General features: G+C 37.3%; 1 protein-coding gene across 1 annotated transcript in view; it reads left to right on the plus strand.

Moving 5' to 3' along the window:
- Positions 1-16,955, plus strand: part of PPP3R1 (protein phosphatase 3 regulatory subunit B, alpha) — a 57,607-nt gene that overhangs the window by 38,268 nt on the left and 2,384 nt on the right. The window contains exons 3-5 of the mRNA XM_082426116.1: positions 8,175-8,351; positions 9,428-9,487; positions 11,076-11,260. Of these exons, the coding sequence (XP_082282242.1) occupies positions 8,175-8,351; positions 9,428-9,487; positions 11,076-11,260 (422 nt within the window). The remainder of the gene's footprint in view (positions 1-8,174; positions 8,352-9,427; positions 9,488-11,075; positions 11,261-16,955) is intronic.

Here is a 16,955-nt window from a genome sequence, read left to right on the forward strand (position 1 = left end):
AGGAATCCCGTCACCCAGCTTTTGCCATCAAGCTTTACAGACTGAGCAACTTACATAACTCTCTGGGTCTTTAGCCTCATCTGGAGTTTTTCATCTCCAAGCTTTCTTCCAACTTTTTACATTACAAGGCTTTTCTATTACAGATTTTCTTCTGAAACTCAGTGAGCTTTGAAGACAATTCTAAGAATGTATTTTTAGGATGAAGAGTGTAGCTTCTTCTGTGACATCTTTGGACAATATTCATTTGCCTTTGTGAGTTTTGAGGTGGTGAATCATTTTTGACTTTATCTTTTACATAAGGTAGGAGGAAGTTAGTGGTACATAGCATTCACATTTTGAAGGAGCATTCTAGAAGAAAGAAAGAAAACACAGTTAACAACATTAGTAACGAAACAACTGAAATCACTTACAGATCCTACAGATGTTAAAAGAATAACTAGGGAATTTTATAAACAGTTCTATTCCAAATAAGTTCTACACGTTGGATGAAACAAGACAAATTCCTTGAAAAAACGAATACAGGCAGACCTCTTTTCATTGTACTTCATTTTATCGTGCTTCACAGATAACTGTTTTTTATCTTTTGGCTTTTTTTAAATTTTTAAACAAACTGGAGGTTTGTGGCAACCCTGTATAAAGCAAGTGTATTGATACCATTGTTCCAGCAGCACTTGCTCACTTTGCGGCTGTTTGTCACATTTTGGTAATTCTCGCGATATTTCAAACTTTTTCACTCTTGTTATCATATTTGTTATGGTGATCTGTGATCAGTGATCTTTGATGTTTCTGTTACGACTTGCTGAAGGCTCAGATGGTAGTTAGCATTTTTAGCATAATTTATTAAATTTAGCATAATTTAATTTACCCTTTAAATTAAGGTATGTACATTTTTTTTTTAGACAATGCTGTTGCATACGTAATAGACTACAGTATAGTGTAAACATAACTTTTATACACATTGGGAAACCAAAAAATTCATGTGACTTGCTATTTTGCAGTGGTCTAGAACCAAACCTGCGATATCTTCAAGGTATGCCTGTTCCTAAAACTGACTCAAAAGGAAATAGAAAATCTTAATAGCATTATATCTATTAATGAAATTGAATTCTTTCTCACAAAGAAAACTCCAGGGCCCAGATGGCTTTACTGGTAAATTCTAGCAGACATTTAATGGAAAAACATAAAGAATCCTTCAAAAAATAGAAGCTAGTGTTATACTGATAGCAATACCAAAGACAGAAAACTGTAGACCAGTATTCACCATGAACATATGTGTAAAAATCCTTAAATATTTGTAAGTCAAATCCAGCAATATGTAAAAAGGACAATAAAGCATGGTCAAGTGGAGTTTATCCCAGGAGTATGATTTTATCTAGAAATATCAATTAATGTAATTCACTATATTGACGTAATAAAAGAGAAAAAACATCTCAATAGTTGTAGCAAAGTATTTGTTTGACAGAGTTCAGTAGCCATTCATGATAAATAGTTTTGGCAAATTAGGAATAGAAGGGAACTATATCAACCTGATAAAGGGCACCTACCAAAAACCTATAGCTAACATCATACTTATTTAATGATGAAAGACTGAATGCTTTCCATGGGGAAAAAAGTAGTTTTTCACTCTGACCAATTGTAGTCAAAATTGTACTAGAAGTTCTAGCCAGTACGTTAAGTCCAGTAGAGGAAATGTAATACATTCAGATTGGAAGGGAAGGAGTAAAGTTGTCTTTATTCTCAGATGACATGGTTGTGTATGTAGTAAATCCTGTTCCTAGAAATAAGAAGTGAACTTATTAGCAAGATTGTAGGATACAAGGGCAATATACAAAAAGCAGTGGAATCTCTCTATAGCAGCGGTGAACAATTGAAAAAAAATGAAATTGACAAAAATACCATTTATAATAGAATAAAAACATTGGGATATTCAAGTGTAAATTTAACCAAATATATGTAAGATCTATACACCGAACTATGAAACATCACTGAGAGAAACTTAAAAAGACCTAAGTAAATGGAGGGAGGTACCATATTCATAGATTGGAAGACTTGGATACTGTTAAGGTATCAGTTCTACCCAGATTGATCTGTAGATTCAAGACAATCCCAATCATTTTCAGCAGGGTTTTAATAAAAATTACCAAATAATTGTTAATTCTATATGGGAAAACCCAGGTCTTAGAAGAGCTGGCAAAATTTTGAAAAAGAACAACAAAGTGTGAGGACAGTGTTCCCTGGTTTAAAGACTAAAACATAAAACTGTGGTATTGGCATAAGATAAATAAATCAGTGGAACAGAGTAGAGGGTATAAACCCATGTGTGTGTATTCGATTGATTTTTTTTTAAATAACAAGTCTTTTATTCAGGTATACTTTTTAAAAAAAATTTTTTTTTAATTTAATTATTTATTTTTGGCTGCGTTGGGCCTTCGTTGTCGCGAGCGGGGGCTATTCTTCGTTGCAGTGCACAGGCTTCTCATTGCGGTGGCTTCTTCTCTTGTTGCGGAGCACGGACCCTAGGCGCGCGGGCTTCAGTAGCTGTGGCACACGGGCTCTAGAGCGCAGGCTCAGTAGCTGTGGCGCATGTGCTTAGTTGCTCCACAGCTTGTGGGATCTTCCCGGACCAGGGCTTGAACCCGTGTCCCCTGCATTGGCAGGCGGATTCTTAACCACTGCACCACCAGGGCAGTCCATTGATTGATTTAAAAAATTTTTTTTAATTGGATATTTGACATGTAACATTATGTAAATTTAAGGTGTACAACATGTTACTTTATACAGTTAATTGATTTTTGACAAAAACATCAAAGATACCATTGTAAGGGGGGGAGCCTTTTGAACAAAATAGCTGGAATAAAAGTTTACCCTTACTTATGTACAAAAAACATGGGTCATAAATTTAAACGTAAAAGCCACAACTATGGAACTTCTAGAAGAAAACATCAGAGAAAATCTTCATGACCAGCATAGGCAAGGATTTTTAGTTTATTTGTAAAACATGAATCATAAAAGAAAAAAATGGGTTTCATCAAAATTGAAGGTTTTTGCTCCTTAAAGGCAGCTTATACGCTGGGAGAAGATACTTGAAATGCCTACACCTGACAAAGGACTTGCACCAATCAGTATAAAGAGAGAATCACACAACTTTTTAAAGACAGCCCACCTTTTAAAAGGGTAAAATATTTGAAGTCACTTAAATGAAGATATATCAGCTGCCAATAATCACATGAAAAAGATGCTCAAGATAATTAATCCTCAAAGAAATGCAGGTTAAAACTATAATCGCATACTGCTGCCACCCAGCAGAGTGGCTAAACTTAGAAAGACTCACAATTTCACGAGTTGGCAAGGAGGTAGAGCTCCTGGAATTCTCAGGTATTGCCAGTGGGAGTGTAAAATGGTACACCACTTTGGAAAACTTTTTAACAGTTTCTTAAAGTCAAATGTATGCTTACCCTATGACCCAGCAATTCCAGGAAAACATCTGTTTACAAAAAGACTTAAGTATAATATTCTTAGAATCTTTATTCCTCATAGTCCCAAACAGGAAACAATAGGAATGTCTGTTAACAGATGAATGCATAAAGTGATTGTAGTATACCATACAATGGACTATATATATATACTACTGTGCCATAAAAAGGAAGAAACTACTGACATATGAAACAACTTGGATTAATGTCAAAAACTTAATGAGAAAAGGAAGATGGACACAAGAGTACGTATCTATGATCCCATTTATGTGAAATTCTAGACAGAATTTAGTTACAGAAAGCAGAACAGTGGTTGCCTAGGGTTGTGGTGGGGAGGGGGTGCGGTGTGTTTGTGATTGACTGGAAAGGACCCGAGGAATCGTCTTGGGATGATAGAGATGTGCTTCTTTTGTCTTGATTGCAGTGCTGCTTACGTAGGTGTATACGTTTGTCAGAACCTGTAGAACTATATATTTAATAATGCGGTTTTGGAATATCAGCTATTTCCCAAAGTTGGTTTAAAATTTCTTTTTAGCGTTTTGATTACAACTTGATAATTCTTTTATTGGTGCTGATGTGTAGCTATGTATATTTGATAATTAATAATTTTTTAAGTGTGTAATAATTTTAATCTAGAAACACCAAAAGCATGTGTTGCCTCTTGCATTAGAAAATTAATGATATACCTCTAGAATCTAGACCTTTTAAAGTGGATGAAAGTTTTTCATTTGTAAGGAAAGACACAGCACAAATGTCCATTTTTCATAATATGCCTTTTGATTCTCTTTCAGTATTAATAGGGAGCTTTCTTTGCTTTGTTCTGTTAAAGTATTCTGTGCAGAATATAAATATTAGACTGCTAGTCTAATCACAAGGTGGTTATAAAATTAGGCGGTTTTTTGGAGCTGCTTGTGAAGGTTTTATCTGCGCCCCCTGGTGGTTTTGATTTCTTATTTGGGGTACCATTGGAAATACAGTCATTACTTTTGTAGAAGATGAATTTTACAGAAGACTTTAAAACTTTTAAATTAATCTTCATGTTGAAAAACTACGCAATAGCTTCTATTGACAACACCATAAGGCTTTATTCTTGGGGTAGTCTTTTTTTTTTTTTTTAATAGCTACTTTATTTATTTATTTTTAGCTGTGTTGGGTCTTCGTTTCGTGCGAGGGCTTTCTCTAGTTGCGGCAAGCGGGGGCCACTCTTCATCGCGGTGCGCGGGCCTCTCACTATCGCGGCCCCTCCCGTTGCGGGGCACAGGCTCCAGACGCGCAGGCTCAGTAGTTGTGGCTCACGGGCCCAGTTGCTCCGCGGCATGTGGGATTTTCCCAGACCAGGGCTCGAACTCGTGTCCCCTGCATTAGCAGGCAGATTCTCAACCACTGCGCCACCAGGGAAGCCCTCTTGGTGTAGTCTTTACAAGGTTATTCAGTACATGTTTCTCGGGGCTTCTGGTGGCACAGTGGTTAAGAATCCGCCTGCCAATGCAGGGGACACGGGTTCGAAACCTGGTCCGGGAAGATCCCGCATGCTGTGCAGCAGCTAAGCCCGTGCGCCACAACTACTGAGCTTGCGCTCTAGAGCCCGCGAGCCACGACTACTGAGCCCGCGCACCACAAATGCTGAAGCCCGCGCACCTAGAGCCTGTGCTCTGCAACAAGAGAAGCCACCGCAACGGGAAGGCTGCGCACTGCAACAAGAGTAGCCCCCGCTCGCCGCAACTGGAGAAAGCCCACACGTGCAACAACGAAGACCCAATGCAGCCAGAAATAAAAATAAATTAAAAAAAAAAAAACCACATGTTTCTCCATAGGTAATTTTATCATATCTGATGGCTCTTTCCACAGTACCTCTAAGATCCCTTATTAGGGATCTATAGTTTTCATTCTATAGTATAGTTCTAAATATCCTGCCATACAAACGAGATTGGGGCATATCTTCTTAGAAATACATAGTCAGGATGAGACTGGAACATTTTATGGTGCCAGAAAATAAGGAAATGCTCAAATTGGGGATTGTTGAAAAGTCACACAGGAGCCAACTTGAGGTAGTACCTAAAGAACAAAGCTGGAATAATTTGGTTAACAGGTAATGAATGACATTGGATTTTAACCCATAAGATAAAGTAAGTACCCATGAATCCATGCTGATACAAATAATTGAATAAAGAAACAAATAGGGAAAGGGGACAGGTTTGTTTTGTTTTGTTTTTTGACAGGAACAGTCCAGTTAATAATGAGGGAAAAAGAAAATCATTATTAGGCAATACCACAGTAATAAAATTTTGCAAACAAGACCTACCTAGATGATGCTCAAATTAGAGTTTGAGGAGAAAGTAGGATATTTGAATAGTCTCAGAGTATTCCCCCGCAATATTTTTTAATACAGAGGGAAAGATAGTAGATTTATAGTGGAGACATCTGGCAGAAACCACCTTGGCCAAGTGATCAAAATTAGCATCACTAGTGAAAAGACATGTTGACATCATGAACCCCTTGATAACGATGCACTGAGAAGGACATATCATTTCTATGGTATTCTTGCCCCAAAGGATTCTAATCATGAAAAAACATCAGCAACTCACTCTGAGGGATATTTTACAGAATACTGGATCAGAAGTTTCAAAGTCATGAAACACAAGGAAAAAATTGAGAGTTGTTACAAATTGGAGACTTAAGGAAAAATTACAAAAATGTTGCAAAAATAATAGAGTTCCCAAATATCACTCACCCAAGCTTCCTCTGATGTTAACATCTCACAGACTTAAAGTGCAGTTATCATTATCAAAATCAAGAAATTAACATTCTTACAATACTGTTAAACTGTATATTTTAGTGAAAAAGGAAATTGTGACACTGGAAAGTTTTTCTTTTCCAGGATTCTATTCAGGATCCCACATTGCATTTAGTTGTTTCTTTGAAGATACTGTTATCACTAGGAGGATTTGATAAGACTTGCTTTATTTTGTTTTAAATTGTTGATGGACTAGTAGGTAATAAATTATTTATAAAGTGGCTATTAAAAGAATTTCCTGAAGGAGTAGTCTTGTTGCCACTTATTACTATTTTACAAATTTGGGGAATTGGCTAAAATTTGAGGAAAGTTTATTTTTCTACCATTCTGCTTATTTCTTTTCCTTTTCATTCTGAGAAACCTCAAAATCACGTAACAGTGGAGGAGCAGCTTGGTGTGTGTGTGTACAGTAATAACAGTGCTTGACGAGCCAGAGGCCTACATCTCTTTGCTACTGTTGGGAATCTCTTACATTCTTTTTTTCTAAATGATGAAAAATATATGTATAATAAAGAGAGATGGTTAATGTTTCTTCATCTGAGAAGATGATGAATGAATAAGCAACCTTTCTATCGCTATTAATATTATATACTCTCTAGCGTTAATATGTCCAGTTGGAAATATTTATTTAAATTTACTGTAGCAACATGAGCTCTCTAAAAGCAACTTCTTAATTATTTTATGTGGTAATATTAATAAGATTCTTGAAATCACTTGTTAAAATAGGTAACCATCTAGATTTCACACTTATTCCTGAGTATATTCAAGGGTGCAGTGATCTGGGTATGGTCTCAACAATTTAATTTGCTGTTTTCCATGTAAACATTCCATAGTAATACCTATATTATTATAATATATACCTATATTATAAACTCAGACTATAATATCTAAGTTTTTAATATCTTAAATTTTAGCGACATACATATATGTATGACTATAAGATTAACTATTATAATACTTTGTATAATATAATGTAAATTGAATATGTAGGCACTTCCAACTACTAAAAAAGATAATCCTCCCAAAGGTATCCTTACAAAAAGTGGAAAAATAACATGAGTGTCAGCTTGGCAAAACATATGAAAAACAGTATCTCTGAGTCACAAGATGAGTCAAAAGGGTGAGGTTTGTTTGTTTTTCCTTGTTCATCTGTTTTAAGGGAGTATGATCCCAAGTAGCAGAAAAAAATCTTTGATGAAAGTTGGTGCCAAAAGTTGGAATTGTTTATATTTAGCTTGTACGAAGTGCAGAGCTGAAGCATTTAATGGTGCTGCCAAGGTGGGTTTGATCTGTTTTAAAGATCTGTGCCTGATTTTTAGGTTATTGGTAATAACTGTAAATGGAAAATAACCTTTAAAAATTTAACTTTTATAAAATTTTTTCTTAAAAATTTAATTAAAGAATTAAAATCGAAAAATGCTGGGTTTTCTTTGCTCATACTTGCAAAGAATATCTTTAGAAGAATATTCAAGAAGCTGGCAACGTTGGAGGGAGGCTTTGAATATTGAACTGTGTTCAAACCATGTTCAAATTTTGAACCATGAACTGCTAGAAATAAACTAAATTAAAATTTTACAAGATAAATGAAAATTAGAGTGCCTGGTACATAGAGATTGATTTAGTCTGCCTGGTAAGAACCACCTGACTTCCATGATCAGCTTAGCATTGTTAATCCTGTAATATCTTACTCAGCATACAGTTGGTTGTATGTTATGGCAGGTGCAGACAAACAAAAGGGTAACAAAAAAAATTTTATGATATATTTTCTTTGTTATAATAAATTAGTCAATCGTATATGCAACTCTTTAAATTGGAAATTAAACTCTTGGATAAGTGGTGAATTTTTTTCCTATAATTATCACAAAATCGTTTGGTAAATCTTGCTGCCTCTTTTTGTTTGCTTTTAGTTGATGCTGATGAAATTAAAAGGCTAGGAAAGAGATTTAAGAAGCTCGATTTGGACAATTCTGGTTCTTTGAGTGTGGAAGAGTTCATGTCTCTGCCTGAGTTACAACAGAATCCCTTAGTACAGCGAGTAATAGATATATTTGACACAGATGGGAATGGAGAAGTAGACTTTAAAGGTAAGGAAGTAGTTTTTTTTAAAACTACAAGTTAGATAATCTATGAATAGTCTTACACCTCTGTGTACAAAAATGTCTGAAAAATTTAGTTTTTCTTCAATGTCTTTGTATTACTGGTTTTCTTATAAAGATAGATTACGTTCAAACCTCAAAATCTGTGATATATGAACCTTAATGGACTAATAAGATCTTTTACTTTTGGGGTCATAAATGATCAAATTGCCCTTTAAGGTAATCTAAAAAAATGGGATTTAGTATTTCTTTTGTTGTTAGAAAATTAGTCTCACTTTAGGGAAACTTATAATATTAGAAGCTACATTTTTAAAACCTTTTATAAAAGAATGAGACTTAATACTAAGTCAGCAATAAAAAGTAAGCTGAAGTAATAAAGATATGAGTATTATCATAGAAAGGATTAATTTAGTTAATCTAGATTTTACAAAGACAGTAGTGCTTTTGCTAATATTAACCATTTGATTCTGCATTTTAAAGTAAATAAACATTTCATTTCACCAGGGAATCAACAGATTTTGTTATTCTAGTTTGAGGAATTGGATTATAAGTGAAGGGCTTTAAAACTGGTTATGATTTAGTGTTTATCAGGCAGTGAAGAAAAATGACCATTTGTTATGAAACTTCCAACAGTTTATTTAAATGATTCTGAATTTTGGAACCAGAAATCCAAAATTATTTTTTTTCTGCCAAACAACGTAAATTTTTTTTAAAGCCCCCTTTTGTCATATTCTAAGAAAAAAGAGTTAAATAGCTTAAAGAATATGTTTTTGAGTGTTATGCTCTGTAGCGTAAGTAAATATTTGTTTAAATTGATTTGACTTTAGAGAACTCCAGGTTCAGATTAAAATGTATATATATAGAACCTCGTTTGTTGTGAAGTTTCAAATTTGGCTTTTTCAATTTTAAACACCGCTAGTAATATTTTCTTTTGCAGCAAGAAAATATCTTTTTGTGAGCATGTAGGGGTTTGTGTGTGTGTGTGTGTGTATGTGGGTACGTATTGTTTTTCTTTGTAAAAAATTGAAACTTCTGATTTGTAAACATTTTTTATTCTTATTCAGAGTTCATTGAGGGAGTCTCTCAGTTCAGTGTCAAAGGAGATAAGGAACAGAAGTTGAGGTGTAAGTATTTCTCTTCACTGAGTTCATTCTCCCTCTTAGACCACTACCCCATACTGCATTATGACCTCCTTTTAAAATATTCTAAAAGATGTCTTTTATTCTAGATCCTTAGTAAACATAACAAAAATTTTACATTCTGGAGAAAATCCTTTCTGGACATTTGCAGTTTGCATTTTTAAATGATGTGTCATTGTTGCTTTTAGTTGGATAGAAGGAAAATAGAATTTCCTTCTACAGCCATATGAATTACATGTCTTAGATAAGAGATTTATTTTTAATTGAAGTATAGTTGATGTACAGTGTTTTATAAGTTACAGGTGTACAATATAGTGATTCACAATTTTAAAGATTATATTCCATTTATAGTTATTATAAAATGTTGGCATGAAAGTGAGAAGAAATGCTCTAATGTGATTAGGTTAACTTCATTTACACTCGTATTCAGAATAGCCAGAAGTCCACTATTTTGGTTTACGTAGGCTGCTTCTATCATAGGGAACATCTGATATCTTTTTAAAGCATTCAGCTCTTTTTTTTTTTTTTTAAAAACATCTTTATTAGAGTATAATTGCTTTACAATGGTGTGTTAGTTTCGGCAGCTCTTAACTAGAGAGATGTTGTATTTAATAACAGTTCTCTGAGGTGCTGGCTATATGCAAACATCCTTTGCAAACGAACTCTTTTTGATATAAATGAGAATAATAGTAATAACAGTTGCTGTCTTTGATTGTATATTATCTCATTCAGTACTGTAAAGAACCTGGGAGGTTAGAACTATTATTAGCCCCAATTTTATATGTGCAGAAAATGAAGCTTAAGAAGGGTAAATAACTTACTTCTAGCTACACTAATTGGCCAAAGCAGTCTTGACTCCATAGCCCATATACTCTTTTTTTTTTTAAAGACTTTTTTTATGTAGACCTTTTTTTTTTTTAATTTTTGGCTGCATTGGGTCTTTGTTGCTGTGCGTGGGCTTTCTCTAGTTGCGGCTAGCGGGGGCTACTCTTTGTTGCAGTGCGTGGGCTTCTCATTGTGGTGGCTTCTCTTGTTGCAGAGCATGGGCTTTAGCACGTGGGCTTCAGTAGTTGTGGCGCACAGGCTCAGTAGTTGCGGCTCGCGGGCTCTAGAGCGCAGGCTCAGTAGTTGTGGCGTACGGGCTTAGCTGCTCCGTGGCATGTGGGATCTTCCAGGACCACGGCTTGAACCCGTGTCTCCTGCACTGGCAGGCGGATTCAGGGAAGCCCAATGTGGACCATTTTTAAAGTCTTTATTGAATTTGTTACATTGTTGCTTCTGTTTTATGTTTTGGTTTTTTGGCCATGAGGCATGTGGGATCTTAGCTCCCCAACCAGAGATCAAACCCACCCTGTGCATTGGAAGGTGAAGTCTTAACCACTGGACTGCCAGGGAAGTCCCATAGCCCATATACTCGTAACCATTTTCACCTAAAGACTTCTCTGGGTAGTAAGGAGCTGTCCTCATAGTAGAATTCTAATTGTTCGGCAGCTTATTGTTCTCTCTCTCATTGAAAGTATTCGTTTGTGATTGCCTTTGATTTTGCCATTGATTTTCCTTACTCTCTTTTTAGTTGCTTTCCGTATCTATGACATGGATAAAGATGGCTATATTTCCAATGGGGAACTCTTCCAGGTGCTGAAGATGATGGTGGGGAACAATCTGAAAGATACACAGTTACAACAAATCGTGGACAAAACCATAATAAATGCAGATAAGGATGGAGATGGAAGAATATCCTTTGAAGAATTCTGTGCTGTAAGTACTTTCATTAGTTACGTTTCATGAAAACATTTTTAATACCACTTAATAGAGAATTCCTTTATTTTGCCCTAGACATTTCTATTTTTGATTTTGCCTAATTGCCCCATATTCAAGGTTTTGAAATGTTCTTTGTTGTAATTGATACTAATTTTATTCTCAATAATTAATATTCTCAGTGATTGTCTGATAAAACGCCACAAGAATGGTACTAGTAACTTTTACTTATTATTGGTAGCCTCCCAAATGAACAACTAGGTTGTTTGAAAATACTTTTGTGGGAAATATGAGTTCATGAGTTTCAGCTAGGAATCCAGAGGCTTGGTTTCACGAGGACAACAGAAATGGAGTCCCTGTCCGTCTTAAACTCAGCAGCTAGGCATTGTAAAAAGGTGATTTTATTTTTCTAAGCTACTGATGGGTACGTAGTTCTTGTAGTCTGGGGCAAGGGCTCCACAGAGGCGGGGACTACAGTTGTGGGAAGGCCTAGACAACTAGCTCTAGGTGGAAACTGGGGCAACGGCTCAGCTTCCATTTTACTGCTTCTCTTCGTTACTCCTGCCCCTAAAGCAAAGATGCTAACTTTTTGATGTGTTAAAAGCAGTTTTAACTGTAAGCTAGAGATACTGGACAATGCAAAGGAAAGGCAAAGATAACAGAGAAAAACTTTTGAAAAATTTCAGTCATGACTGGGAAATCCTTCTATAAAAGATTTTCCTCCTCTTCTTCTTTTCATTTTTTACTTAGACGACACCAGGGAAAACAAATTACTTTGGTTGTGTGTTATATAAGGACTTAAGTGTCTACTTCAGCATTTAAGTAGACGTTCACGTGATCCTTTAAGGATCTTTCTTCATCTCAAGGGAATACTATCTTTGCATTTTGTTTCAAAAAGTAGGGTGGTGCTCTAGTTTAAAGAATACTCTAGGGGGCTTCCCTGGTGGCGCAGTGGTTGAGAATCTGCCTGCCAGTGCAGGGGACACGGGTTCGAGCCCTGGTCTGGGAGGATCCCACATGCCGCGGAGCGACCAGGCCCGTGAGCCACAATTGCTGAGCCTGCGCGTCTGGAGCCTGTGCTCCGCAACAAGAGAGGCCGCGATAGTGAGAGGCCCGCGCACCGTGATGAAGAGTGGCCCCCACTTGCCGCAGCTAGAGAAAGCCCTCGCACAGAAACGAAGACCCAACATAGCCATAAATAAATAAATAAATTAATTAATTAATTTAATTAAATAAAAAAACACTCTAAGTCTTTTTGGAAGAGAGTTAGATAGGCTTGAGCCTTGAGATTTGGAACCCATGCCAGGTGGTACTGCTCTGTGTCCTGTCCCTCCGTTGTGTCTCCTCCCTCACTGTTTTTTTATAAATAAATTAATTAATTAATTTATTTTTGGCTGCGTTGGGTCTTTGTTGCTGTGCACGGGCTTCCTCTAGGTGTGGCGACGGGGGGCTACTCTTCATTGCGGTACGCGGGCTTCTCATTGTGGTGGCTTCTCTTGTTGCAGAGCGCGGGCTCTAGGCACGTGGGCTTCAGTAGTTGTGGCACATGGGCTCAGTAGTTGTGCCTGTGGGCTCTAGAGCGAAGGCTGAGTAGTTGTGGTTCACGGGCTTAGTTGCTCCGCGGCATGTGGGATCTTCCCGGATCAGGACTCGAACCCGTGTCCCCTGCATTGGCAGGTGGATTCTTAACCACTGCACCACCAGGAAAGTCCTTCCTCCTTCTCTGTTGCCAGCACTTACTTGCTGAAGGACTCCCGTGGACGGGCATCGCATTGCGTGTGACATGAGACCATGCTGGTAGTGGCATCATAGGTAGCAGCCAGTTTTCGAAAGAAGGAAATAAAAATTAATTCCAAGACTTGAGGGAACAAAACGAGAAAGGGAAACTCTTGACTGGAGTGTTAATGGAAGGGATGTATATAAGTGAAGACTACTTGCATTTAGTAAATATAAATTAAAACTTACATGTAAATCACTTACCAGTGAAAGGAAATTAAAATACATCCGTAGGTATAGAAATGATACTAATTACACTGAAGATGTAAGCTAAGCTTTGAGTTTCTTTTTCAGCATTTTGTGATAAATTGCCTTTACTTGTATTTTTGGAGGGCATAGTTCAGGAATGAAGAAAAATGTTTTGTGTATTAAGCCAACTTTTTGGAACATTTATCAAGCTCTTAACTTTGGCTTCATTGATTTCTCTTTATTCTGATTTCTTAAGCTATAACAGTGAAAGAGAAAGGACAGTTTATGTATGTATGTATGGCTGCATTGGGTCTTCATTGCTGTCCACGGGCTTTCTCTAGTTGTGGCGAGCGGGGTCTACTCTTCGTTGTGGTGCGCGGGCTTCTCATTGCGGTAGCTTCTCTTGTTGCGGAGCATGGGTTCTAGGTGCATGGGCTTCAGTAGTTGTGGTGCGTGGGCTCAGTAGTTGTGGCTCATGGGCTCTAGAGCGCAGGCTCAGTAGTTGTGGCACATGGGCTTAATTGCTCCATGGCATGTGGGATCTTCCCGGACCAGGGCTTGAACTCGTGTCCCCTGCATTGGCAGGTGGATTCTTAACCACTGAGCCACCAGGGAAGTCCCAAGGAAGTTATTTTAAAAGATCACATACTACATATCTACTTTAACATTTTTCAGAATACTTAACCATGCACAAATATTATAAATGATTAGTGACAGGATTAAAGTTGGTGGATTGAACACATGTATTTACTTTTGCTTCCTCTCATAACTCCACTGAAATTAAATGGATTAAAAAGAAAAGGTTATAAACCCACAAGGACCAAGTGATTAGCAGAGAGGATAGTAACTAGATTTGGCAACTTATAAAGTTGAATGGTTAATTGGTTTAGCAGACAGGAGTAAAAATTCGAAGCTAGAAACTTGGAAAGCTGAGAAGCAACTTGGTTTATAAGGTGGAATCCCTGAAAGGCTCAGAAAGTGGTGATACAATGTAACTGAAACTGTGTGTGAAGGTGAGGCTAACAGAAGAATTGCTTAAAAGTTTAAGAAGCAATTAGAGCAACTTCCCTGGTGGTCCAGTGGTTAAGACTCTGCGCTCCCACTGCAGGGAGCATGGGTTTGATCCCTGGTCAGGGAATTAAGATCCCGCATGCTGCACGGTGTGCCAAAAAGTAAAAGAACAAAATAAATAAATAAAAAGAAGCAATTAGAACACAAGATCTCCTTCCGACTCTGTTTAACTTCTCCTGCACTTTAGTGCGAGATTGGAGAAAGTGAAATAGGGCTGGCTGTGTGTGTATATGTGTGTGTGTGTGTGTATATGTGTGTGTGTGTGTGTATGTGTATGTATTGGGGAATCAAGTGAAGATAAGCGTATTTGTATTTTGACACCTCCAGCCTTCTTCTTCTTCCCAAACCTGATTCCCTGGCAGCTAGACTTGTACCCTCCAGGCAAGAGGTGGGACAGCCCTCTTTGGGAAGTCTGATCTCCAGAAATGGTCTTACCTGATCACTCAAAGCACAGCCCACAGTCAACAGCCCCATTTTGTATGTGGAGGCTCTAGTGCCCTTTCCACAGGAGCAGAGAGCCACGGATCACCATACATTCAAGGAAAGCCTCTAATATGGATTATAGAGATGAGGTCAAACCTGAAAAAGAAGCTTGGAGAAGCAGGCTATGCAAGGCCAGTAACAACTTTCAGAGTAGAACAAAAATCTGTCATGGTTATCCTCAGGGATATAATATATTGGATCTTTGAAACAAAAATTGGAGAATATATAAAAGAGCTCTCGGACATTTAAACTTTGAAATACATTCTAGGAGGTCTAACACCCAGATGCTAGGGTTCCAGAAAGAAAATGCAGGGAAGGAAATGTCAAAAATGAATCAAGAAAATATGTCAGAATCAAAAGTAATTAGCTTCTTTGACCAAAAGGACTTACTAAGTACCCAGCATAGTATATAAAAATAATGTGGGCCTAGGCACATTGTCATGAAATTTTAAAACAGATGGTTCTACAAACTTCCAATGAGCTAAAGTAGAGGGGTAGGGGAAGGGTGTCATACAAAGATTCAGGAATCATAATGGTGGCAGATTTCTCAGCAGAGTTGGGAACTAGACGACAACGGAAGCATTGCCTTCACCATTTTGAGGGACAGTTGTTTCCAAGTGAGAACTCTCAATAAACTCAAACTAGATGGTAGAAATAAAGACATTTTCAGGTATGCAAGGCCTCCCTTTTTGGGAAACTACTAGAGGATGTGCTCCCACTATAAAAAGATTATAAATCAAAAAAAGAAGACAATGTGGGATCCAGGAAGCAGAAGGTCCAACATGAAAGAAGGAGATCTCTAGGATGATGGTGAAGGAGGACCCATGGATGACAGGCCTGGCTTGGAGCAGGTTGGAGAGCTCTCGGAGTGATTTCAAGACAGTAAAATTGATAGAATTACATAATATATTTAAGTGCGTTTAGAGCAGAGTTTAGGGTTGAATTAATGATAAATACATAGAACACCTGGCAAAGAAAAAGGTCAGTTATTAACTGTAGCAAAACAAATGTGCAGGAAAGAAAAAGTAACTATAGTACACAGTTCTCTTCTGTTGTAAGTAGTATTCTATATAGTCATAAATAAAATGCTGAATTTCTGTCTAATCAAAAAAAAAAAGATACAACTGTTTGAAGCGTGGGAGAGGTGGGAAGTATATGGGGTAGGAGACAGAAGGGAGAGGTGTGTGTGAAAGTCTAATCTTCATCTTCTGTGGTGGGAAGTCAGCGGGTGATGCCTAAAACTTTGAATCCAAGAAAAAGCAATGTAGGGGTGTTATTTGGAGACCTGTAGGTGAATACTGGGAATCAGCTGAAAATTCTAAATGATTGCCTCTAAGTAAAAAGAAACTTGAGGGCAGGATAACAAACTGCTGTTTTCATAACAGAAGTTGTAGAACTAGCTGGCTGTTTACGCTTTCTTTTTCAAAAAAAAATTTTTAAGGTTTAAAAATAATACAGACGCAGCTATGCACAACAACGTGGATGAATCTCACAAACATAACGTTGAGTGAAACAAGCCAGACACAAAAGATTTCTTTTATAAAATGTATAAAAGCAGACCAGAGTAACCTATGGTGTTAAATCATGGTAGTGCCCACCTCTGGCGGGCGGTGGCTTGGGAGGGAGGGGGGTGGCCAGTGCGGGAAGGGGGCCACGGACGAGCCCCGGTGATGCCCTCCCTGGCTGCTGTTTCCTTGGGTGTTCACTCTGAAAACGCGTCAAGCTGTGAACATTTATGGTTTACTTTCTTTATGTAGGTTATACTTAATAGAACTTATCCCCCGAATGATAAGACAGGTAATTGCACTTCACGTGGCCATGTCAGTATTCACTGAGGTGCCTGCAACAACTTTACAAGTATTTGACTCCATGGGAAAGTCATGTGCAGAAAATTTTATTCATTTGTTACCTTTTGATATATTCTAGAACAGACTGACAGTGAAACCTGCATTTGGTTTCTGACAGGTTTTATGGTAACATCTGGTTATCATTTAATATTAAATTACTAAAGGCCATGTCGAAACGACAGACGAAAGAGTGGGCCAAATCCTGCATGTGGCCTGTTTTGTATGTTTTTGAGCTAAAAAAAGGTTTTTCATTTTAAAGTGGTGTTTAAAAAAAAAAAAATGGGAGAAGAAAATTCAAGAGAAACTATACATGGCCTACAGAGCTTGAA

Source organism: Balaenoptera physalus, assembly GCF_965194825.1.
Source record: "Balaenoptera physalus genome assembly, chromosome: 15".
NCBI lineage: Eukaryota > Metazoa > Chordata > Mammalia > Artiodactyla > Balaenopteridae > Balaenoptera > Balaenoptera physalus.